The 21,544-nt window shown below is 38.1% G+C and overlaps 1 protein-coding gene across 13 annotated transcripts in view; it reads left to right on the plus strand.

Annotated features, from left to right (window-relative positions):
• Positions 1–21,544, plus strand: part of CDKAL1 (CDK5 regulatory subunit associated protein 1 like 1) — a 610,319-nt gene that overhangs the window by 485,838 nt on the left and 102,937 nt on the right. For all 13 annotated transcript variants that reach the window (XM_005603599.4, XM_014734733.3, XM_023624511.2 and 10 more), the window contains one exon: positions 5,761–5,823. In XM_005603599.4, the coding sequence (XP_005603656.1) occupies positions 5,761–5,823 (63 nt within the window). The remainder of the gene's footprint in view (positions 1–5,760; positions 5,824–21,544) is intronic.

A 21,544-nucleotide genomic window follows, 5' to 3' on the forward strand; every position in this document is an offset into this window, starting at 1 on the left:
TGTTTGAAATTCCAAGTCTGATAATTCCAGCATCTCTGCCATGTCTGGTTCTGATGCTTGCTCTGTCTCTTCAAAGTGGGTTTTTTGCCTTTTGATATACCTTGTAATTTTTCTCGATTGCTGGATATAATGTGCTGCTTTAAAAGAACTGCTATAAATAGGCCTTTAGTAATGTGGCAGTGAGGTGTGAGGAGAGGGGAAGCTTCTATATTTCTATGATTAGATCTCAGTCCTTTAGTGAGCGTTTGGACTGTGGACTTAACAAGTGTTTCTCAGTTTTTCTTCCCCCCCCATTAGGTGGGACGGGATGGCTAGCTGGGCTGGAGTTAGATATTTCCCTTCCTCAGGTCAGTTAGGCTCTGACAGTATCCCAGCAGGTTAGGCTTTAATTAACTAGTTTCCCCTGAGGGCAGGCCTTGTTAAGAAGAACAGAGCTCACTGTGTTTCACAGTGCTTCCTTTTCCCCTCCCCCTGCTGGAAGCCTGAAGGGATTTTTCTCCAGTATTTACTATGGGTCCCTGGTCAAGCTCCTGGAGGTAAATCTAACAGTATTGTGGGGGCCTCCCTATGACTGGATCCCCCTGGAGCTCTTAACTCTCAGGGTTGTCTGTACTGAGCCTCCGGGAATCTGTCAATTAGAGTTCAGGTTTTCCTACCCAAGCACCGCTTCCTGCAGCACTTCACTTGTGAGTCTCCGCCCCAGGAAGCGGCATTCTCTATGTATTCGCCTGTTGGTCTCTCCACTTCTAGGGGCAGCAGTTTTCCTTGTGTCCTGCCTTCTCTTCTGGATCCAAGTAGATTTGTTGATTTTTCAGTCTGTTCAACTTGTTACTTGTTGTTAGGATGGATTGGTGACTTCCGAGCTCCTAGCATGTGGAACCAAAAACTGGAAATTAATACATTGAAATGCAAACCTGATCTTGCCCCTTACCACAAAGTATGATGAAGGCTTGCTGAAAATTTATATTTTATTATAATATAAAGTATATCAAACTCTCTGAAAGCTTGTAGGCTTTATCATTTTTTGAGAATCCATATGTAGAAATGAAGTCCCTAGTGTTATTACAGTTTTACCTTATAATAACACTATTTTATTTGAGAAAGCTTTAATATATAAGTAGAGAATGAACACAGAAAGCACTGAATTAGGGAACCAGAAGAAGTTAAACTGGTGAATGTTGTTATAATTTTTTTCCTGAGGAAGATTGGCCCTGAGCTAACATCTGTGCCAGTCTTCCTCTATTTTGTGTGGGATGCTGCCATAGCATGGCTTGATGAGCAGTGCTAGATCTGCACCCAAGATGCAAACCTGCAAACCCTGGGCCACTGATGCGGAGCACATGAATTTAACTATTATGCCACTGGTCCAGCCTCGATATTGTTGCAATTTAATTGATTGTATAACCTCACCTTCAAAATACAGATTCTCATCACATGTGGATCTCTTTCAGATAGGAACTCTGTTGCATACATTTGATAAAATTTGAAATGATTACATTGTCTGGAAACCTGAACAATTAAAAATGCTCCATTTGGGCCATTGGTTTTGTCTGAAAAGAAGTTTAAACATGGATGTAAAAGGGCTTATTACCAGTGTTTTCTGTCCTTGGAGAGTGAAATACAAAAGCAATTTAGGTAACACTTTGAGTTGGAGATTTGCAGATGTTCAGCTCCTCAGAAATCTAGAAGTTTTACCAAATTTGAATACTGTCTCATCTTCTAAACACATCTGCAACCCACACAGACTACAGGACTAGGCATGTAGTTACATTTTAATAGCTTCTCATCTCTGTGGCCTGTACCTTGGGATTAAAGCTGAAGGTGACTTGAAGGAACCTTGTACAATTCTGGGAGAGATGTTTGCTGTACTTGCTGTACTTTGGCCACCCTTGTTACAAGTTCATCACCCAACTTGTTTAACATGTTTACTTTTTAAACACGTGGAGAATTAACAGGTGGTTGCATGACTGAGATGTTTGTTTTAACAGGCTAAAAAGTGGGAGGTAATTTAGACATGTACTATGAGGCAAGAGGAAAATACCTAATTATTCCATTTTTGGCTCAGCTTTTAGTTTCAGTTAAAACTGCTGATAGCAAGGCTGGACAAGTTTTTTAGTGTATTACTCTTAACATTGTCTGCATATGAGAAACTGGCTCAATAGCAATCATGGCTATGCTTTACTGACATGTACATGAAACCTACGTGGCTTTAGTGCCAGGACTTAGTTAAAAGATCTCTTCTCAGAGCTTCCATCATCAGCAGTTATAATGTGAATGCAAAAGGCTCTGAAAGCCCCATATCTATTTCAACATGTTCTGCAAACCAACTGGTATATTCTCTGTCTGAACAGAAGATGCTCAGAAGGTAATATGCTGAAAATGACAACTAATTGTTATTTTGCCTGTCACGTTCATCCTAATGTGTCAGGATAGAAGTTACAATTAGTTTTGGAATTGTCTTCTTTGAGCAAGTAGAAGGAGCAAGGAAATTTGCTGGATAGGTAGTTGTTCACTTGGTTTGGAGTCAAGGGACTACTGCCAGAAGTAGACATGATCAAAGATAGAGGTTTGAGATCAAGGATGGCCAGATGGTAAATAGCTTAGGATTTATGGGCCATATAATCTCTGTTGTAACCACTCAACTCTGCTGTTTCAGCATGAAAGCAGTCACAGATAGTACACAAAGGAATGAGTGTGACTATGTTTCAATAAAACTTTGTTTACAAAAGCAGGCGGTGGGCTGGATTGGCATATGGGCCATCATTTGTCAGTCTCTATTCTGGATCCCAGAAGATCCACCACTGGGCTATATCACTCTGACTTCACAGGAAAAATAGCAGTAGTTTTCAGTTAACTGGACTAATACATGTAACTTTCAATATTCAAAGCCAAGACTTCACTGTATAGGGATATAATAAATTTGTTGTCAGAAAAAAGGGAATTCCTTACTCCCTGGCTTCTTTGGGGGCTAATCCGAATAGTGTTATTTACTTATCATTTATACCCCACTTCCTTCCCAAAATAATTTGAAGTAGCTTATAATCGTAGGTATATACAGGTTTTAGCTAACAAAATAGAGATATAAAGTCAAAACCCACATAAAAAGATCACGCAAAACTACCTTTGAATATTCCTTATCCACCTGCCAACTCAAGCTGGTAGCTCAGTCATTTCTGGGACTGAACAGGCCTTGGGATGCCTCCTAAGGTGAATACTGATAGGCTCCCTCTTCTATCTTCTTTAGCACAATTTCCTTTCTGAGAAAATTTCCCCCATGTTTTATATTAAGTCTCCTACCAAAGGAAGTGTTAGCATCTGTCATTTTTCTTCTGATTGAAGTATAAGCCAAGAACTGTTACACCAACTCAGTGGGTGTATGGAAAGGCAAGAGAAAATTATAAGCTAATGAAAACTTTGGTGGGCAAATGACCTGTTCAGAACCGGTTCCAGGGCTCATACAGCCAAGGGGCTGTTTCCAATCAGTGAGAGATACATCTCTGCTCTCCAGGAAAAAGAAGTTTAAATTATTCTTTCAGACTTAGACAGTCAGAAGCACACCTAGAGGTGGACAGAGGAGGTGGGAATTTGAGGTGAGCAGCTGGGACAGATGACTTTTCGTGGACGTCAGAATGTGGAAACAAGTCCAAGTGATTTGAAGGACTGCCAGCTGGAATTGTGGTTCCAAGGACAGTTCTGAAATAAGGAAACTGGTCTGTGGGAAAACTATGAGTGTATACAGATGACTCTATTACAAGGTCCTAATTAATATCAGATTTGACTGCTTAGCCACGTGGCTGCAGAAGATCACGTAGAACCCAGGCAGGGAGATCTGCTTAGATCTCTGACACTGGGGAGGTATGACAGATGTGCTTATGCAGACACTAGACTTTAAAGGGAGGAAATACTTTCCTAGGAAAGATGGATACCAGGCAAGGATTCATTCACAAGTGAAGATAGGAGAAGCTCACTTACCTGGTAGTTGAACTAACATCAGAGTAAAAACAGGAGCAAGATGAGAGTGGTGTTAAAGACAAACAGGCCACTCTCATGACAGAATTTTAAGATGTGGTAGGGGCCAGCCTGTGGCCGAGTAGTTAAGTTTGTGCGTTGTGCTTCAGCAGCCCAGGGTTTCACCAGTTCAAATCCTAGGTGCGGACATGGCACCGCTCGTCAGGCCATGCTGAGGCAGCGACCCACATGCCACAACTAGAAGGACCCACAACCTACTAAAAATACACAACTATGTACCGGGGGGCTTTGGGAGAAAAAGGAAAAATTTTTAAAAAGTCTTAAGAGGTGGTAGTGGGCTAACTCTATGATGTACAAGAAATGAATTCTATAATCGACAGCTGGAAAGATGTTCAATAATCTGTTTTACAAGTGTTTTATGTGTTCTGTAAATTTAGAAATGTTCTAACCTTTAAATGGAAAAGAGAAATCAAGAAATTCCAATGTAAGCCACAATTCCTTCTCTCATTCATTCTTGGTGAGGGCAAATTGGCATAGTGTTTGGGGGGAGGGGGTAATTTGGCAGTATCTATCAAGGTAGTAGACATGCATACTATTTGATCCTGCAACTGAACTTCCATAATTGTCTTTTAAAAAAATTCGTACTTTCAAACTTGCAAAGAGATTTGTACAAGATGATCATTATATTAAAAAATTAAAATGAATTGCAGAAAAAAGTTTAGATTGCAGAAGCTTTTGGATTTCAGAACTTCATGTAAGGGATTACAGATCTGGATATACAAGCATTTAAGTTTGGCAAAGATAAATTGTGAAGTGGAAAAAGTAAATTTTGGAACAGCGTATATAGAATGATCCCCTTTCTTTGAAAGTGTTAGTAATCGATTGTGTGTGAAGACATCTGCATGGAAGATCTAGAACCATATACTAAATTATTCATGGTGATTATGGCAAGCGGACAGATCACAGTGTCTGAGAAAACAAGCTGCTTCTTGTAGTCAACTATAATAAAAGAACCCCACACTTCTTTGTTGTCACAGACACAGGAGGAGGAGCAGGAGGTAGAGAGGGGACTCCAGTAGTGCCTGGGTCCAGCTTGAGGAGAGTATGTAATTAGAAGTGAAAAAAAGCTTCTCTTTTCATAACTGTATGTGAGGCTTACATGTCATCATTACAGATACTTAGAGTTGTATGCCTAACTCAAGTAGATTCATTTATTCACTAATTTAGCAAATATTTATTGAGTGCCCGCTGTATGTGAGACACCATGCAAGGCTGGGCCATATAGCAGTGACAGAACAAAGATAGGCTCAAGCATACAGACCCAAGCTGTGACCAGGAAGCCTGGAGGCAGTATATTGTTTAAATGGATGCATGCTAGTATCCAATTCAGAGTGACAGCAATTGACATTACAGTGAAATTGAAAGTATCCTAAATGTTTGAGTTTTCTTTCTTTTCACTGTTTTTTCTTCATTTTGGTCTCTGAGTTATTTGTTTATAATTAGAGTTTTTAATGATCATTTGTGTTTTAACTATGAAACCTTCTAGGAAGAGGTTGCCTGCCTGGTCTGTGACAGCAACCCACATAACCGTCAAGTGGCTTGGTTTCTAATTGTATCCATGTATCCCAGATTGCCATTGTAGCCCCTTGCCTTGTACATGGAAGAATCTCTAGACAAACAATGCCTTAATGTAGATAGATCCATGCATACATACATACATATACATATACATATATATGCATGTTTATTTTTGCCACCTGTCAACTCAAATGTTTTCATTTTCTTCCACAGAAAAAGCAAAGAACAAAAGATCTTTCTCGAGTATTTCATTCTTACAATCCATATGATCACAAGGTAAGAGAAACATGTTATTGGTGTCCTGGGTAGCAGAAGTCTTTCTAAACATACAGCATAAATTTCACCAGTATATAGTGATTTTGAAGTACACTTACCAATTACGTTTATATTTCCATTTTAATTTTTCAACTCTTTTATCTCTTTTAAAGAAAACAGAAAATTTATATTTCTGACCTAAAATAATTATATTTTATTCACATTAAAATCCAGTTATGTATTGTCATTGAAATCTCAAAGACTGTGAAAAGACAGATTTTGGGGTGTTTTTTGTTTGGTTGGTTTTTTCTTTCCAAACACTGTAGTGATGGACTTGGCTTTTGAATTGGTAAAGATAGTTGAAATATTAACTGCCAACTCTTGGTTCTCCATTGCTCCTGAGAGAAAGTTATTTTTCTAAGTAAAAACCCTAACAAAAAGGAGTGCATAGCATTATATCTGAAATATTCACTGCCAAGAGTATTGCTACATAGAAGACCAAAGAGTGTCATGACGCCTACGTATCCATCCCGCAACTTTATGACCAGTCTTGTTTCCTTTGTACCCCACACTTTCCACTCCCTGTATTTGAAGAATTCCCAGACATCTTTTCACTTATAAGTATTTCACCATATATTTGTAAAAGATAAGGACTCTGAAAAAAAACAGAACATATAACTGTTTTTAAAGAAAATGCTCAACTTCCCATCTTCGTAGGGAAATATATTACAAGATTTCTGAGACTTGTGCAAAACTTCTGTATCACATAAGGTTCCAGTAAATCTGTTAATTTGAGGTGACTTCAGAAGCAAACAAAAAATTTGCACAGTTGAAATGCTAATATAAACTTAAATCTTTATCTATGAATTTACAAGGAGACATGTGGTGGGGATTTTTTAACTAGCCAAAATAAGTAGTGTGAAAACTACTTTCCTCAGTTGCGAATACGGAGATGTCTGGATTCAGGAGGAAAAAACTGTGCCAGTTGTTCATAGAAGTTGAAAGAATTTGAATAGCTTCTAGTGTTTCTATAGTGACCAATTGACTTAAGCATCAAAAATTTGGAAAAGAGATGTTTATGTTCCATGTGACCATAGCAATATACAATACTAAAACTTGTATTGTTTCAAGTTACATTTTTCAAGTTCCATCAATCGCTCTGCAGAATATGGCAATTTGTTTGAGAGGGAGAGAGCCAGTAGTAGCTGATGATGCAGACGGAAGGTACAGGCTGATAAGTAAGAGAACAGCAAAAGGAATGAGATAGGCCAGATTGCTGTTGGGAAAGCTGCATTTTTTTAGATGAAGCGATTTAATTAACATAAATGCAACAGTGGCTAAAGCTAATATTTAACAACAAGAAATAGAAAGGCTGTGACAAACAAAGCTTTTGCCTGACTTGTCTAAATTTTGCCCACTTCTAACACTTTTTAATTCACAGTTCACGGAAATTCCATTATTCTTTTATTAGAATTCTTATTGGAACTTAGCCATTTGCAGCCTCTACTGGCTTCCTCTTCTTATCCTTTGTGGCATTGTATCAAAGTCACCTCAGATTATTTTGGCTTCCCTTGTGAAGATTTCGTTCCTCTACAAATTAGTCATCAGGTAATAAGGAATTGAATATAAATGCTAGATGGAGTTCCTTTTGATCTTTGCTTTAAGATCAGTAATAAATTGTTGTATAAGTAGCTGGACTGCTTGTTGAGTGATATTTGAAGCTCCCAAGGCTAGGCCTGTTGGCATTCTGTTTTATTCTGTATGTGTAAGGAAAAGGGAGAAGTTTCCTTCTAGGCAGCACTTGCCCCTTGGTAGCCTCCTCCCATTTTCCAAGCTCCATCCAGGCAAGTCTAACCATGCTACTTTTAACCTTGTCTCTTGTTCATCAGTGTCTACAAAGACTAGAATCACTGGGATTGAGGAACATGCACTATTTCCTCAATCTTAGAATGTTCCTTTTTTCCCTATAAATAAAATAATAGAGAGTTGTGATTCAAGTTACTTTGTCATTTTAATTACCCAATTATATTCCAACAAATTACTTTTCTCAGTTTTAGTGTAAAATGTTTTTTAAAATGTGGTTTAAGTTGGTTTCAACATCTCATGCTCAATGAGATTTTTGGAGTGATCGTTAGGTTAGGTATGAACATATATCATAAGTAAAAGCTTATATAAAATAAAATATAGGCTGTCTGGGGTTTGCTTTAAAAAAGAATTCAAGAAGGGGAGTGAGTAGAGTACAGTAAAATAAGATTGGCCATATGTTGATGATTATTGAAACTGAATGATGGGTTTGTAAGGGTTCATCATTCCATTGTGTATATTTTTTTCTATATGGAAATTTTTCATAATAAAAAAGATGAAAAAAGTAAAACTATAATCTGCTCCTGAGAGTGAACGGTGTGGTAATCTTTTCCTCTCCAGCTAGATTCCTTTTATTGCTAATTTTTCCCTTGACGTAAATTTATACCAAAGAAGGAAGACTCAGCATTTCAGTGGGTTCATTATGCTGAGTAAACTCAGAAATGAAACTCCTGTTCTAAAGTTGGCATAATTTCCTGGGGCTTCATCCCAAATTATAGTGGGCCACTTAAATGATAGCCTTGCCTCCTAGAATCTGTTAAAACAGTTGTAATTACAAAGGGTAGTTAGTCCACCCGTTTTGTTCTCAGTGAGTCAGTTACAGTTGGTCTCCTTTCCTCCCCCCAACGAAGATTGCTCCTGCCTGACCCCAGCCACGGGGAAGTCACCAGGTTAAACAAACGTGTTGTTTCAGTGAGGCCAGGTGCACTTCTTAATCACACTCTAAAGCCATTGTTTAGGTTGTAAATGGTCAGTTGGTTTTCTTTCAAATGCTGTTGCAAAAAGCAAATAAAGCTTAGAAAAAAATGTGCACTCAGAATGAATCTTAAGGAAAATACTTGATTTATTTTTTATACTCTAAGACAAATTTTGCTGGAGACTGGAAGAATTTCATTTTGGACTGTTATCTCTGGTTCTGTGTCCATTTTTTTTTAAATCGTTTTCAGGAGTTCCTATAGACTTATACAGAAGGGTTTGACCAAAGCTAATTCCCATTTATCTGTCTTGATAAAAGGGAACATTGGTAAAGGGAATCCAGAGCAGCAGGTAATCTGAGTGTATTTTGTGCATTATATTCTTTCCTTTGTTATTCTAATAAACACATAATAAGGCTAGCTTGTAATTTCTGAAAACACGTCATACCAGGAAAGGTTACAGGCCAGAGGCCTCCCAGGTCACAGAAAGCCAACCTGGAGTTGAATTTCTCCTTTGGGTAAGTCATGGGTAAGTAGAGTAGGCTATAATTAGAACGCGTTTACTAAGCTATGTAAATTAACATGTGCTTTCTGTCTTTGGCCTGAAGAAAATAAAGAGATATCTATATAAAAGTATAAAAAAGGATGTCTCTCTTTTTCTTATTTCATCTTTCCTCCCTTTTCTTTCTTGTTAGATTTGATCAGAGTTATGTGTTCGGGGGAAATCTAGGTTTATTAGCTAAACACAGATGTTTATAATCTACTAATGTAAAAAGTTACTATAAAACATGAAAATGCTTGAAAAGAAAAAGTTACAAAATTCTGTTTAGATCTTCAGTGGTTTTTAATATCTGCAAAGTTGAGTGAGTTCCTAGACTCAGTTGATCTGTTTTAATTAATATATACCTGACCACTAAAAGCGAGCCTTCAACAGGTTGTCAGTGTTACAGTTTCTGTATTATGTGAAGTGAGCTTCTCATTTTCTTTTAAGTGACTGTTATTTTAATAATTTTCTACATTTGTAGACATAAATCAATGGACACACATGGGAAGAAACATTATTATATAGCTCCTGTGGGGGTGAAGTAAGCTTTTCTTTTTCTTTTGGTAACTAGTGTTATTTTAATAATATTTCTGCATATATACACAGGTATTAGTTGAACTGTAAACAAATTCGTATGTGTCAAAAAAAACAACCACGTATGAATACGCTTAGTAAGTTAGCCTTTGAGTCAGTAGAAAACGAACATTAGTTCTTTACTCAGCTGGAGGTCTTTTGAGCAGCAATCTCAGCTACCTAAAACACAGCGCAAAACCTGCTAGTCAGCCAGCCTGGGCCCAGACTGTCAGAATTATTATTTAATTGTCTCTCGCCACCTCATTACCTCCTCAGTCCCCCATCCACAAACAGTCTGCTTTTTTTAAACAGTTCTAACAAACATAGATGCCTGGTTTCCCACCCCATAGCCAATCCTAGCAGCATTTAAAAGAGGGTGGTTATTGCTTCAAGAAGTCAGAGCTTCATTAAGAAGCGGCAGCATACTAAATGAAGGCAAAGACAAGGCCATAAAAACTCTAAGTCAGTAACAGAGGAACTCTAAAAGTACAGCTGCCCAAGACCGCTTAATTTGGACCCAAATACCCAAAAATCCCTGTGTATTGTGGTAGTCCCAGGGTAAAATAATTGGGCCTAAAATACATCAAGAAACAGATGTTTTCTTTTAAAATAGCAGAGATATATATATAATCTATTTTTAGAAACTTTGATATTTTAAGAATAAATTTTATTTATCTTAAAAGCTCTTGGGAACAACTGGTTCTTAATAAAGCTGGGTAAATGAAGAATTATTATAGAGAGTGGTTTAATAAAAGAGAAGTAGTAAAAGAGGGGTTGAACATGTGCTGGGACATGGGTAAAGGACAAAAAAATGTGTGTGAACATAAAAGATGAAGAAGGTAGAAGCAATATTCCCCCAAATTATTTATATAGTAAAACTTCAAGTCTTTGAGAATTATTATATTTTTATCTTAAAGATTACTTTAGGCATAACTTGAGTATAATAATTGTAAGTAATGTATCAGTACAATGCATTTTTATTGCAGTTTTAAATATGCAAAAAAATGTTGATATGTATTTCCATAATCCACACTTCCTAAGACTATCTAAAGACCTGCTGTTAATACAGACATGTTGGGGAATTCATATATCTAGTATATAGTGAAGTATTACATAATAAAAAATATAAAGTATTCTCTGTGGCTTCGTTTGGACAGAAGCATATAGCAAAGATCTATTTCAAAAGTCTTTGAGGGGCAAAAAGTCTTGGGTTATACTACCGTCCTTTCTTCCCCAAGAGACTAGTAGTCTCTGTGACATCAAGTTTCGTAAATACGCATATCATATCTTAAGCAAAAGGGGCAGTTTCATTTCAGAAATCATGTGTTGATTTACATTTCTCCAGTGGTCAGATTTGCCTAGTGATTTAAGATAACAAAAGTCACTTTGTCCAGCTCTTCATGTTTGAAGAATAATGGCCATTTGACTCAATCCTGAGGCAGCCACAGTATTGCCAAGTCTTCATTATCCCCTGTGCTTTGAATAACATAATGTAGCAACAGAGTGCTTTCAGTTGTTCTTCTAGAGAGGGAGATGCAAATTTGGATTATTGCCTGCTGGCCCTGTTGAGCTTTGAGCTATCTGCTGTCTGGAAATAGCAAATTCAGTTTTTAATGGATCCGGCACTCTATGATAGCCAGATTTTCATGGCACATGCAGATAAAGAAACAAGTTATTGATTTGGCATGTTTATGTCATGCTTAAAACAGTTCTCTGCAGCAGATTGTCCAAAGCCATTTGTGCACTTAATTCTACTCCCCATCTTTGGCAAAGACTGAAAAATGTTTAAAAAGTAATTTTAGAGATGTTGCTAAATATCAGGAACAATTGGATAAATGTCTAATTGAGTTCTCTTATTGTTATATTGACACATGTCCTACTAAAACCACGCTCAGGTTATGGCATTGAAACACAGGGAAGTGAGCACTTTCAGTAAATAATAAACCCATTTCATTGGCCCCGTGAACTCCACTCTAAAGGCAAATAACTCAGCATCAAAATAAAGGACATGTTAAAGAGATCTCTTGGTGTAAAATCTGTGCTTTCATTTGTTAAAATATCTTCCCTCTCAGGGTGAGCATGTAATTGTTACTGAAGATGCAGACATAGTTCAGCTGTTTCCTGCTTCAACAGTAGATATCTCCATCTACCCTTTTGCTTCCTGATCTCTGCCAACCTCACCCAAAAGCATTTTCCTCATTTTTAACCCTCCTCACCTTGTCATTCAAGTTGAGTAGCAGGTCATGTGTCCTTGAGCCTAACCTCGACATTGTACCTATGTATTTTTCTCTTTTCCTTCTAACATGGCATTGTTCTAAAAATTAAACATTATTTTTTTATGTTAGTTTAATTTATTTTGTTGCTGTAGGTGCAGAGATGGGTGGTATGGAAGTGTATGCAAATGGAGGAGATTTTAATGTTGTTAAAATGATATATCCAGGGATATATGCCAGATGCCAGAATTCTGCTCTGGAGTTACCCTGAGAATTGACGGGGAGAATGGAATCTGATGGACCATTATTATTATTATTGTTATTATTATTATTATTATTCAACTAAAGCACATCAGGTAACTGGCACTATTCTCAGAGCTTTACGTACATTCATGATTCATTTAATCTTTATATGAATCCTGTAAGATGAGTACTCTTATTATCTCTTATTTTACAGATGAGGAAACCGAGACATGGAGAGAGATTAAGTAACTGCTCAAGGGCACATAGCTAGTAAGTTATAGAGCAGTCTAGCCCAGGAGTCCATGCTCATCACTCCTATGCCACAAATAGCTGACAATCTGCAGTGTAAGACACTCTGATACAAGGGGGATTGACAAACACAATTTAAGCTCAAAGTCAAAGTGGGCCTTCTTACCCTGCCTCTCTCTCTACAACCTCGAATCTAAATCTATAGAGAAATAGATGTGTGAGAAGGAATAAGGAGACACAGGACAGAAGTGGACAAGGGAAGAGCCTTGAGGATTCCATTGAATGACCTTCCTATAAAGCACACAATAAAGCAGCCAAGCTTATCCTAAAAACTGCTACCCTTGCCTCTACTCTTGCCCCACCTGGTTAGTTCAGCGTCAGCCTGGGCCAAAGGAGACTTGATTTAAGCTGGACATAAGGGCTAATTCCATGAGAGACTGACAGATGACTGTTAGTCACTGTTGGGCACTCTGTTTCTAATAGAGCCCTGTCCAACTTTGCTGCCCTCCCTGAGCCCCTCTGTGGGGGTGGGAGTGCAGCAGATTGGCAACAGTGGTTTCAGCCAAACGATTGGAATTCCTTAGGATTAACGCAGCAAGGGATGTCCAAGCCAGAGGAATAAGGTAAGCCAGAGCCTACAAGCCTAAAGCACTGAGAAAGGTCAAGGAGAGAGTCAACTGAAGTCATGATACATGGAGATGGGAAAATGGCAGCAGGGCAGATTAGAAACAGGTAGAATGTTGTCCTGTCTGCTTTATCAGGACACCAGCCAGCATTTGTGACTTCCTTTTGTGGGCAGGTAGGGTCATGATGCAGAAGATGGAAAGTTTCCCCACTCCTTGGTTAAGAATGTCCTGTTTAGTAACATATTCTCTCCCCTTCACCTCCCTACCTAAGCACTCCCAAGGATATTAGTAATAGGGAAAAAACAAAACTCATGATCAAATCCTCTGCTAACATTCAGTATAAAAGTATTGATAAAAAATTAATCCAAAGAAGATCTACACAGATATGGCAGTTACTGTATCTTCAAATTACTTATCAAGCCTAAAGGTATCTCAGTTTCTGCTGTCACTGGTTATATACTGGCTATATGAAGTTCACTAGCATAAGGAAGAAATGAGCAAAGCAAAGGAGGGAAGAGGAGCTGCAGAGGACATGAATGTCCCACCCCCCGGGCTGCTGGCCTGCCACTGCTCCACCAGTCATTCTGCTGCGTGTCCTCTGTCACCAGTCTTTGCACCCAGTTAAAATACATCACCATTCTCATACCCCACCCCAACCCTTTTTTGTGTCTCACCATTGTGTCTCAGTATGTGCTACCATTTACCAACCTTTCCCATCCCCACTGGGACAGCAAACTTGGCTAGCATACTATGCACTTGATATGTTAGGGTTGCCAGTGTGAGCAAATAAAAATACGGAACACCTGGTTCAATTTGAATTTCAGATAAACAGTATTTTTTTTAGTATAAGTATGTCCCATGCAATATGTGGAATATATTTATACTAAAAATTTGTTCGTTCATCTAAAATTCATACGTAGCTGGGTGTCCTGTTTTTATCTGGAAAACCCAAGTTGCATGTACATTGCACATTTCACTTTGGCAAATTGAGATAGAAAGATGAAAAGGAAAAGAACATCCAAAATAGAGTGACATAAAAAATTATTTTCAAACTTCCCCTGTATTTACTATGAAGGACCTGAGAAAGTTTGTTCCTGTTCCTCATCCCATCCTTGTATGATATGCCTGGCCTCCCCATCAAAGGCTGACACCTGTGTCAGATATAGTTTTTCAGACACTTACGATTTTAATTAAGAAGGTAAAACAACTTACTCATTTGCCTTAGGTTCTCTAAAATCTTATGACATTTTAACCTGGGAAGTCTGTCTGGAAAATTGCTTGGAAGGCACAAAGAGAAGTTAAATTTAAAAGTACCTTACCTTATTTTCAAGGAAGAAGAATTTTCATATCCCCCCTGAAAAGTACACTTTGTTTCCCAGCAATACATTTTACCATAAAATATAATTAATGACTTCTTTGTAGTTGAAGTTGTTTTTATTGAGATGTACTGAGATACATTAATGCCAGCGATGCTGAAAACAAGTAAGGTAGGCATCCACTAGAGAAATGGGGAAGCTGTTTCTGCTTTTTTTCTTTAGCTCTGCTGCTCAAGTATTAAGACTGTCGAGAGTCCTGTGATTGGTGGAGTGTGGGTTGATGCTGTTCGTGGAATGGGCTCCCCAGGCCTGGCCTGTGTCTTCCTCAGCACATTATTAACAGCGGCTGAAAGGCCCCAATCTGTGTGCCCCTCTCATATGATTACCAGCCTTCAATACAGATTGTGCCTTGCACGATTTCCAGAATTCTTTCCATGGGCCAATAATTCATTCTCTCTAGGGTTTTTGTGCAAGATTGACGTGATTACAGTTAGCATCGATGGTCCTTTTTTAATGTATACATTAACACTCTTCTCTTGAAGTTGGAAAGTTAGAGTTTTAGCATCTGAGAAGAAAATAAGTTAATCAGCTTCTTCCAATGATTGTTAATATTTTGCATTATTCAACACTCTACCTTTGGGTGCTGTTCAGAATTCCAGAGATATTTTAAATGCACATGTGTCGAATAAAAATAAAGGAGTTTTAAAAACTCAAGTTCTCTTTAATTTAATTCTGTCATTATATGGAGCACAAATGGGTAAGAAAGAAGAATATTCCATTTTTAATTGCTGTAAAGTATAATAATCCAGCTACTATGCATAAAACAGAAAGCTCTCTAATTCAATTTAGGGTTCTTTTTTTTTTGGATGGGGATAATTTTAAAGCTGCTTGTTTGTCTTTATTCCTTACTTTAATTTCTTATCAACACTTTCTTTTTCTAATTTAATTTGAAACAAAATTTTAAGTTGATGTAGTTAAGATTTTTTTGGTTTACCTCTCCCACCCCCCACCACGGCACACTTACTTTCTATCATTTTTTCAGTTTGTCTCTTTTTAAAGATTTTATTTTTTTCCTTTTTCTCCCCAAAGCCCCCTGGTACATAGTTGTATATTCTTCGTTGTGGGTCCTTCTAGTTGTGGCATGTGGGACGCTGCCTCAGCATGGTTTGATGAGCAGTGCCATGTCCGCGCCCAGGATTCGAACCAACGAAACACTGGGCCGCCTGCAGCGGAGCGCACGTACTTAACCACTTGGCCATGGGGCCAGCCCCTCAGTTTGTCTCTTAATACAAGCTGACTATCTTCCCCTATGCATTCTTTTTACTCATATTTTCTTACTATTCCACTTACTTTTGCATTTCTCTACATAGTTTCTTAAATGTTCTTGCCTTTTACCCTCCATTCTGTTGCTGCTTGAGAGTATAATTCTTGGGATCTTCAACATGGTACCTCCTGGTACTTACTTCCCATCCAATGGGGACAGTAATATGAAAACTCAACATTGGGTTCATCCATTCTCCCTTAGAGTCTTAAACTGTTGAGCTGGGAAAGCCCTGAGAGCTCATGTAATCCCACCTCCCTCCCCCATCCCATCTCTACGGTAACGATAGGGAAAAGGCTCCTTTGTCCTTTTGAATTCATCCTTCAAGACCCAGTTTAATTTCACCTTCTTTGTGTCTTTTCTGATGCACACAGAGAATTTTTCTCATGCTACCACTATGATGTGCATATACCTTTGTTATTTGACTTGTCATGCTCTTGAAATTCAGTCCCATTTAAGAAACGTGACTTTTTTCCTAGGGGACAGGCATAATAGCTGGGATAAGATACTTATAATCCAATGGTGCAGTAGGGCAAGATGGCAAGAAATATTGCATTGTAATTATTTTGCTCTGTTGTGTAATGATTATTGACATAACTATTCCATCCTGCTACACTGTGAGTGTCTTTAGGACAGGAATCACATCCTACTTGTCTTTTTCCTCCTCCAGGGAAAGACCCTGAATTAAGGGCCAGTATTTAATGTGTTGTATATATGAAGTGTATTTTATTTTTCTCTTGATCTGCATACCATAACTATAAAAAGCACATTCCCATCATCCCACAGCAAATACAGAGGTAAGACCCAGTCTTTTAATTCGCAGTTTGGTGCTCTGTCCATGTCACTACATAGTTGGAATGTTCCAGTAGTAATGACCATGGCTGTGGGAGAATGCGCCAAGTTTGTTGTTGGCTTTTAATTATAGAATAGGTAATACATACACTTAATACCGTATTCAAAGAAAGTCTCCCTCCTAACCCTGCCTTACAGACCCCATTTCCCCTCTCCAGAGGCAACCACTGTGTCTGGTTTTGTGTGTATGCTTCTAGAGTTATTTTCTTTCTCCTTTTTTTTTTTTTTTCCCCCAGTGAGAAAGAGTGACCCTGAGCTAACAACTGTTGCCAATCTTCCTCTTTTTTTGTTTGAGTAGGATTGTCCCTGAACTAATATGTGGGCCAGTCTTCCTCTATTCTGTCTGTGGGACGCCGCCACAGCATGACTTGACAAGCAGTGTATGAGTTCGCACCTGAGATCCAAACTCGTGAACCCCAAGCCGCCGAAGCGGAGCATGCAAACTTAACCACTACGCCACTGGACCAGCCCCGTAGAGTTATTATATGGACCAGCCCCATATATATTTTTATATAGATATGTGCTTTTTTATTCAAATGTTAACATACTACAAATTCTTCTGTTTCTTTTTTCACTTGATAGCATATCTTGAAGATAATGTCAATCAGTACATAAAGAGCTGCCTCATTCCTTTTTTTTTTTTAAATAGATGTGCATACTCTATACCAGATGTTTGCCGTGTTTATTTAACTAGACTCTTAATGATGGATCTTTGGCGGCTTCTGATCTTTTGAACTCACAGGCAGTGCTACAGTGTTTAATCTCACAAACATGTCGTTTCATGCATGTATAAATATTAACTGTATGATCAATTTCTAGGAGTGGAATGGCTGGATTATAGGTGTGTGCATTTTAAATCATGGTAGAAATTGCCAGATACTCACTAGACAGGATGTTCCCAGTGTGCATTCCTGTCAACCATGTAAAACAGTGCTTGTTTCCCCACACCCTCTCCTACATACTATGTCAATTATCTTTTAAAATCCTTTCTTGTTAGGGAAAAAATGGTATCTCGTTATAGTTTTAATTTGTATTTCTCTTTTTAGTGTAGCCACTCAATTGTTAGAAACAGCCACAAAAATAGAATAATGTGGTCTTTGATTTTATCTAGCTACCTCTACATTCAAAACTTTAAGTTCTGACCCCTGTACATACCAGCTGTATGACCTTGCCAAGATATTTAAGTTTCTTTACCCATTTCCTCCTCTGTAAAGTGAGAATAATACCATATTTTATAGATTCTTTAAACACTATTAATTATAAGACTTGCCATTAATTTAGATAACACTAAGAAAGAAACAAAGACACTGCCCATTACAGTCTTGAGACACTATTCATTAGAAGATCCGTCTCAAATTGAGAGATGCTAAAATCTAAAGAACAAATTTGCGTTTTAGAATTAATGAAATTTGCTTGTACCTACCTTATAGGGTTATCATAAAAATGAAAGGGAAAGCATCTAGAAGAGCACCCAGCACATAATAAGTGTTCAATATTTGACTATTAGTATTCTTACAGTAAAATTATAGGTACTAGGATGTCAGCTCCACCACTAGTACTCAGCTCATAGTACATTCTCGATAAATAACTGCATAATTGTACATATATATATAAAGAGAGAAAATGCAAAAGTATAGTTATTAGAATGTAGGGAGGGATTTTTGTCTGTTTGGCCAATGCTGTTTCTCCAACACCTAAAACAGTGCTTGGCATGTGGGAAGTGCTCAATAAATATTTGTTGATTGAAGAAATTAATCTACTTCTTCCTCCAAAACTTTAGCAGAAGTATACGTAGAAATCTTAGTTTTTTTCTGAGTAGCAGATATGATGGTTCTGGATCTCAGGTTCTGTGGTCTTTAACCCCCCTATCCCTACCCAATACTCACCGAAACTTCTAGACTTTTCACAAACCATGTGATTTAGTTTTAAAAATAGCTGAGCCCTATGAAGCGCGGAGTAAACATATGAAAACTTTTATTTATAAAACCAAAAGCTTTGAATAGAAAGGAATCCGCAGCATATTTCTGGCATAAATTTTTTTCTATACACTGGGCAAAGTGTGTTTTATATAATCTGTACAGGATCCTAAGATTTCTGTAAGTCCTATACTTTAGAGTTTGTGTTTTTAAAATACAACATACTGTTTTTACAACTGATCTAGTCTTGGACTCTTGATATGCTGTATATCTACTACAGAAAGAATAAACAAATGAGACCTTTTATTTTAAAAGTACCATAATTTTTTCAACTGAGTATGAGCTATTATAAGAAGTTTTCTTCTTTTTCCTGACTGTAAGGATGTGGACTTTAGGAAAGTCCTCATTAGTCCATAAAGTATGTATCCTTTATACTCTGCTTTTTGAATTTTAGTGTTTTCTCACTTTAGACTGTTTGACTCCACAGACTGCTTTATTTAACTTGGTGATAGGTATTTGAATATTTCCATGCAACATAGGACTGTTTTGAATCTTTGAGAATTTAAAATGTAATACTGATTTAGTCCCTTTAAAAAGAGGAAATAGGAAATACGGACTTTGAGTATGTATTTTTACGAGTATTTGTATGTATGTATATTATATGTGTGTATAAAAGTATGTAGATAGATATGCATGCTGTGACTAAAATACAAATTTGGGCTAATCTCAAGATTAGTTGGGATAATGTAATTCTCCACAAATAGCCCATGTTTTCTGGCTAATATTATTTTTTTCCCCTTGTAAGTGACCTTAGAATTTTTTGAATGGCTTCAAGTGTACTCAGAAATTAAATGTGGATATTTTCACCGTAAATTTAGTTGACAATGTTTGAGTCAGAGTCTTGTTGAAAACCCAACCTATCTATTAAATCAATGTAGCCTGTCCCTGCTCCCGGGCCCTCTGTGGAAGGAACTCGAAGCACTCTTGGTCTTGTCTGACCATCTCAGTGTGTGTGAGGGTCACTCCCACATGTTATAAAAGCCCACTTTTATCACAGACCTGTTTGCTGATGTGTTTATCTGACTTTACAGTCACTCTCCTTTCATTATTTGACGAAGATAAGGTCAAAACCTGAAAGTTTGCTCTGAAAAGTGGAGGCAAACCTAATATCTCCTACTGAAATACTGTCACAGTCTACATAAGACTTAGAACAACAGATTAAAATTGCTGCCGAGCTGTCGCTAAATTTGTGCCCCGGGTCAGCAGCTGCTAATACCTCAGGTCTCTCAGAGATTCCTCTCTAGGCCTGAGCAGTGATTCAACATTCCCTCTTTGTACCTGATAGTTTTAAATGTTCACCAGTTTTCGCTCAGTTATAGCATGCAGATGTACTCATTAGACAAATGGCTTTAAGTCATGGGTGAAAAATCTTTTTCAAATTAAGTATTCGTAATAATTTTTGAATATATAACAGACGTATTTAAAACTTCCCTCAAGGATTACAAAACACTTATCTAAGTATATAACTTCATAATATTTGAGTAATAGGTGAATAATGTAATATATGCATGTTAGTGTATTGATCTCTACCAGAGTTTCTTCTCACCTCTCCAGGCTTCCCCTCATTTGTGTCTCTTTGATGTGGCTGCTGCCCATTCACAAAAGTGTTGTGTTCCTTAAGCGCCTATGGCTGCTCCCTTGCATCCCAAACATACATGCAGCAGGCTCGGGGGCATTTCCTTCTGGGTGGTACCTCAACCCCACTGTATGCTGCACTGAACTCATCCTCTCTCTATTCTGCCCACCAACGCACACTCTCTGTGTTTACTGCCTTGATGAATATTAACACATCTTTCCAGCTACTAAGCCACGAACCAGGATGTTACCCTGGACTCCTTCTTCTCACTTTACCCACTGCTTTTGATTGGTCAGATTCTTTCCAAGTCTATTCCTATGATTTATCTAGATTTGACCTCATGGTCTTCATTCCAGTGCCTTTGTGCAGGCCTTTGGCAGTTCTCTCCCAGATTTCTTCATCTATCTCTAACTGATTTCCCTATTTCCATTTTCACTGTGCTCCCAAAGCCCAGTCCATTTTCCCGCTGCTTTGATGGGAGTATTTATGAAACACAATTCAGATTGTGTTAATCCTCTGCATAGAACATTTCTGCAGCCCTCAGTCACAGAATAAGCTCCAGCATGATACATGAGGTCCTTTATGGCTCATAGCTTCTTCCCTTTTACCTTGCACTCCAGCCCTACCAAATGATCCTCTCCACTCTCTCTGTTCCCCATGTCTGTGTACGGGCTGTTTTCTGTTTCTGGAAGCTACTGTTACTTCGTTTACCTATTTCATCTTTCCTCTTCAGGACTCAAAGTCATCCCTCTGAGAAGTCATCTCTGTCTTCTTTTTCTCCCTGCCTGCTTCAGGGTTAGTGTCCCTTCATGTGTTCCCCCAGCCTCATTGTCTTTCTGCTTCCCCTGGATGACTGTGGCCTTCTTAAGAACAGGGATTATGTTGGTAAGGTCTGGATCCCTGAAGGACTAAGTGCTGTGGCTGCCACAGAGAAGGTGTTCAATGAAAGTTAACTTAAGGAACAAACATGATGCTTTTCCAAGGTCTGATTGTCTCTTATACAGATACTCTTGGATGTGTCTCTGGAGCATCTTCTGTATTCCGTGCATGCATGGACAACTAAAAAGTTTGTGTGGACAAGCAGTGGTTCCACTGGATTTTCACATTTCATGTTTAAAATGTATCTTTTCTATTCCCAGTTCTGTTGCATTTGTATAAAATTAAAGAGAATGATTTGAAAGCAGGGCTTGCTTTCTCCTGCAGCTATATGAAGAGTGTACAAGCTCCTCCTAATGGAGTGATGCCCCTTCTGCACCAGAGGGCCACAGACTTTGATGGAACGTTAGGATCACCTGCAGTGTTTTAAAATATACTGATGCTTGAGTCCCACATGCCTGCACAACTTGTGTGTGTGTGCATGTGTGTTGCATTGCTTCCAAATGTTCTAAATGAGCAAATTATGCTAATTGGCTTCATTATTAAGTTATGCTTTCCCATCTCAGCTGAGCCCTCAACCCTAATCCTTTTCTGCATCTG

Source organism: Equus caballus, chromosome 20, assembly GCF_041296265.1.
Source record: "Equus caballus isolate H_3958 breed thoroughbred chromosome 20, TB-T2T, whole genome shotgun sequence".
In the NCBI taxonomy this organism is placed as follows: Eukaryota; Metazoa; Chordata; class Mammalia; order Perissodactyla; family Equidae; genus Equus; species Equus caballus.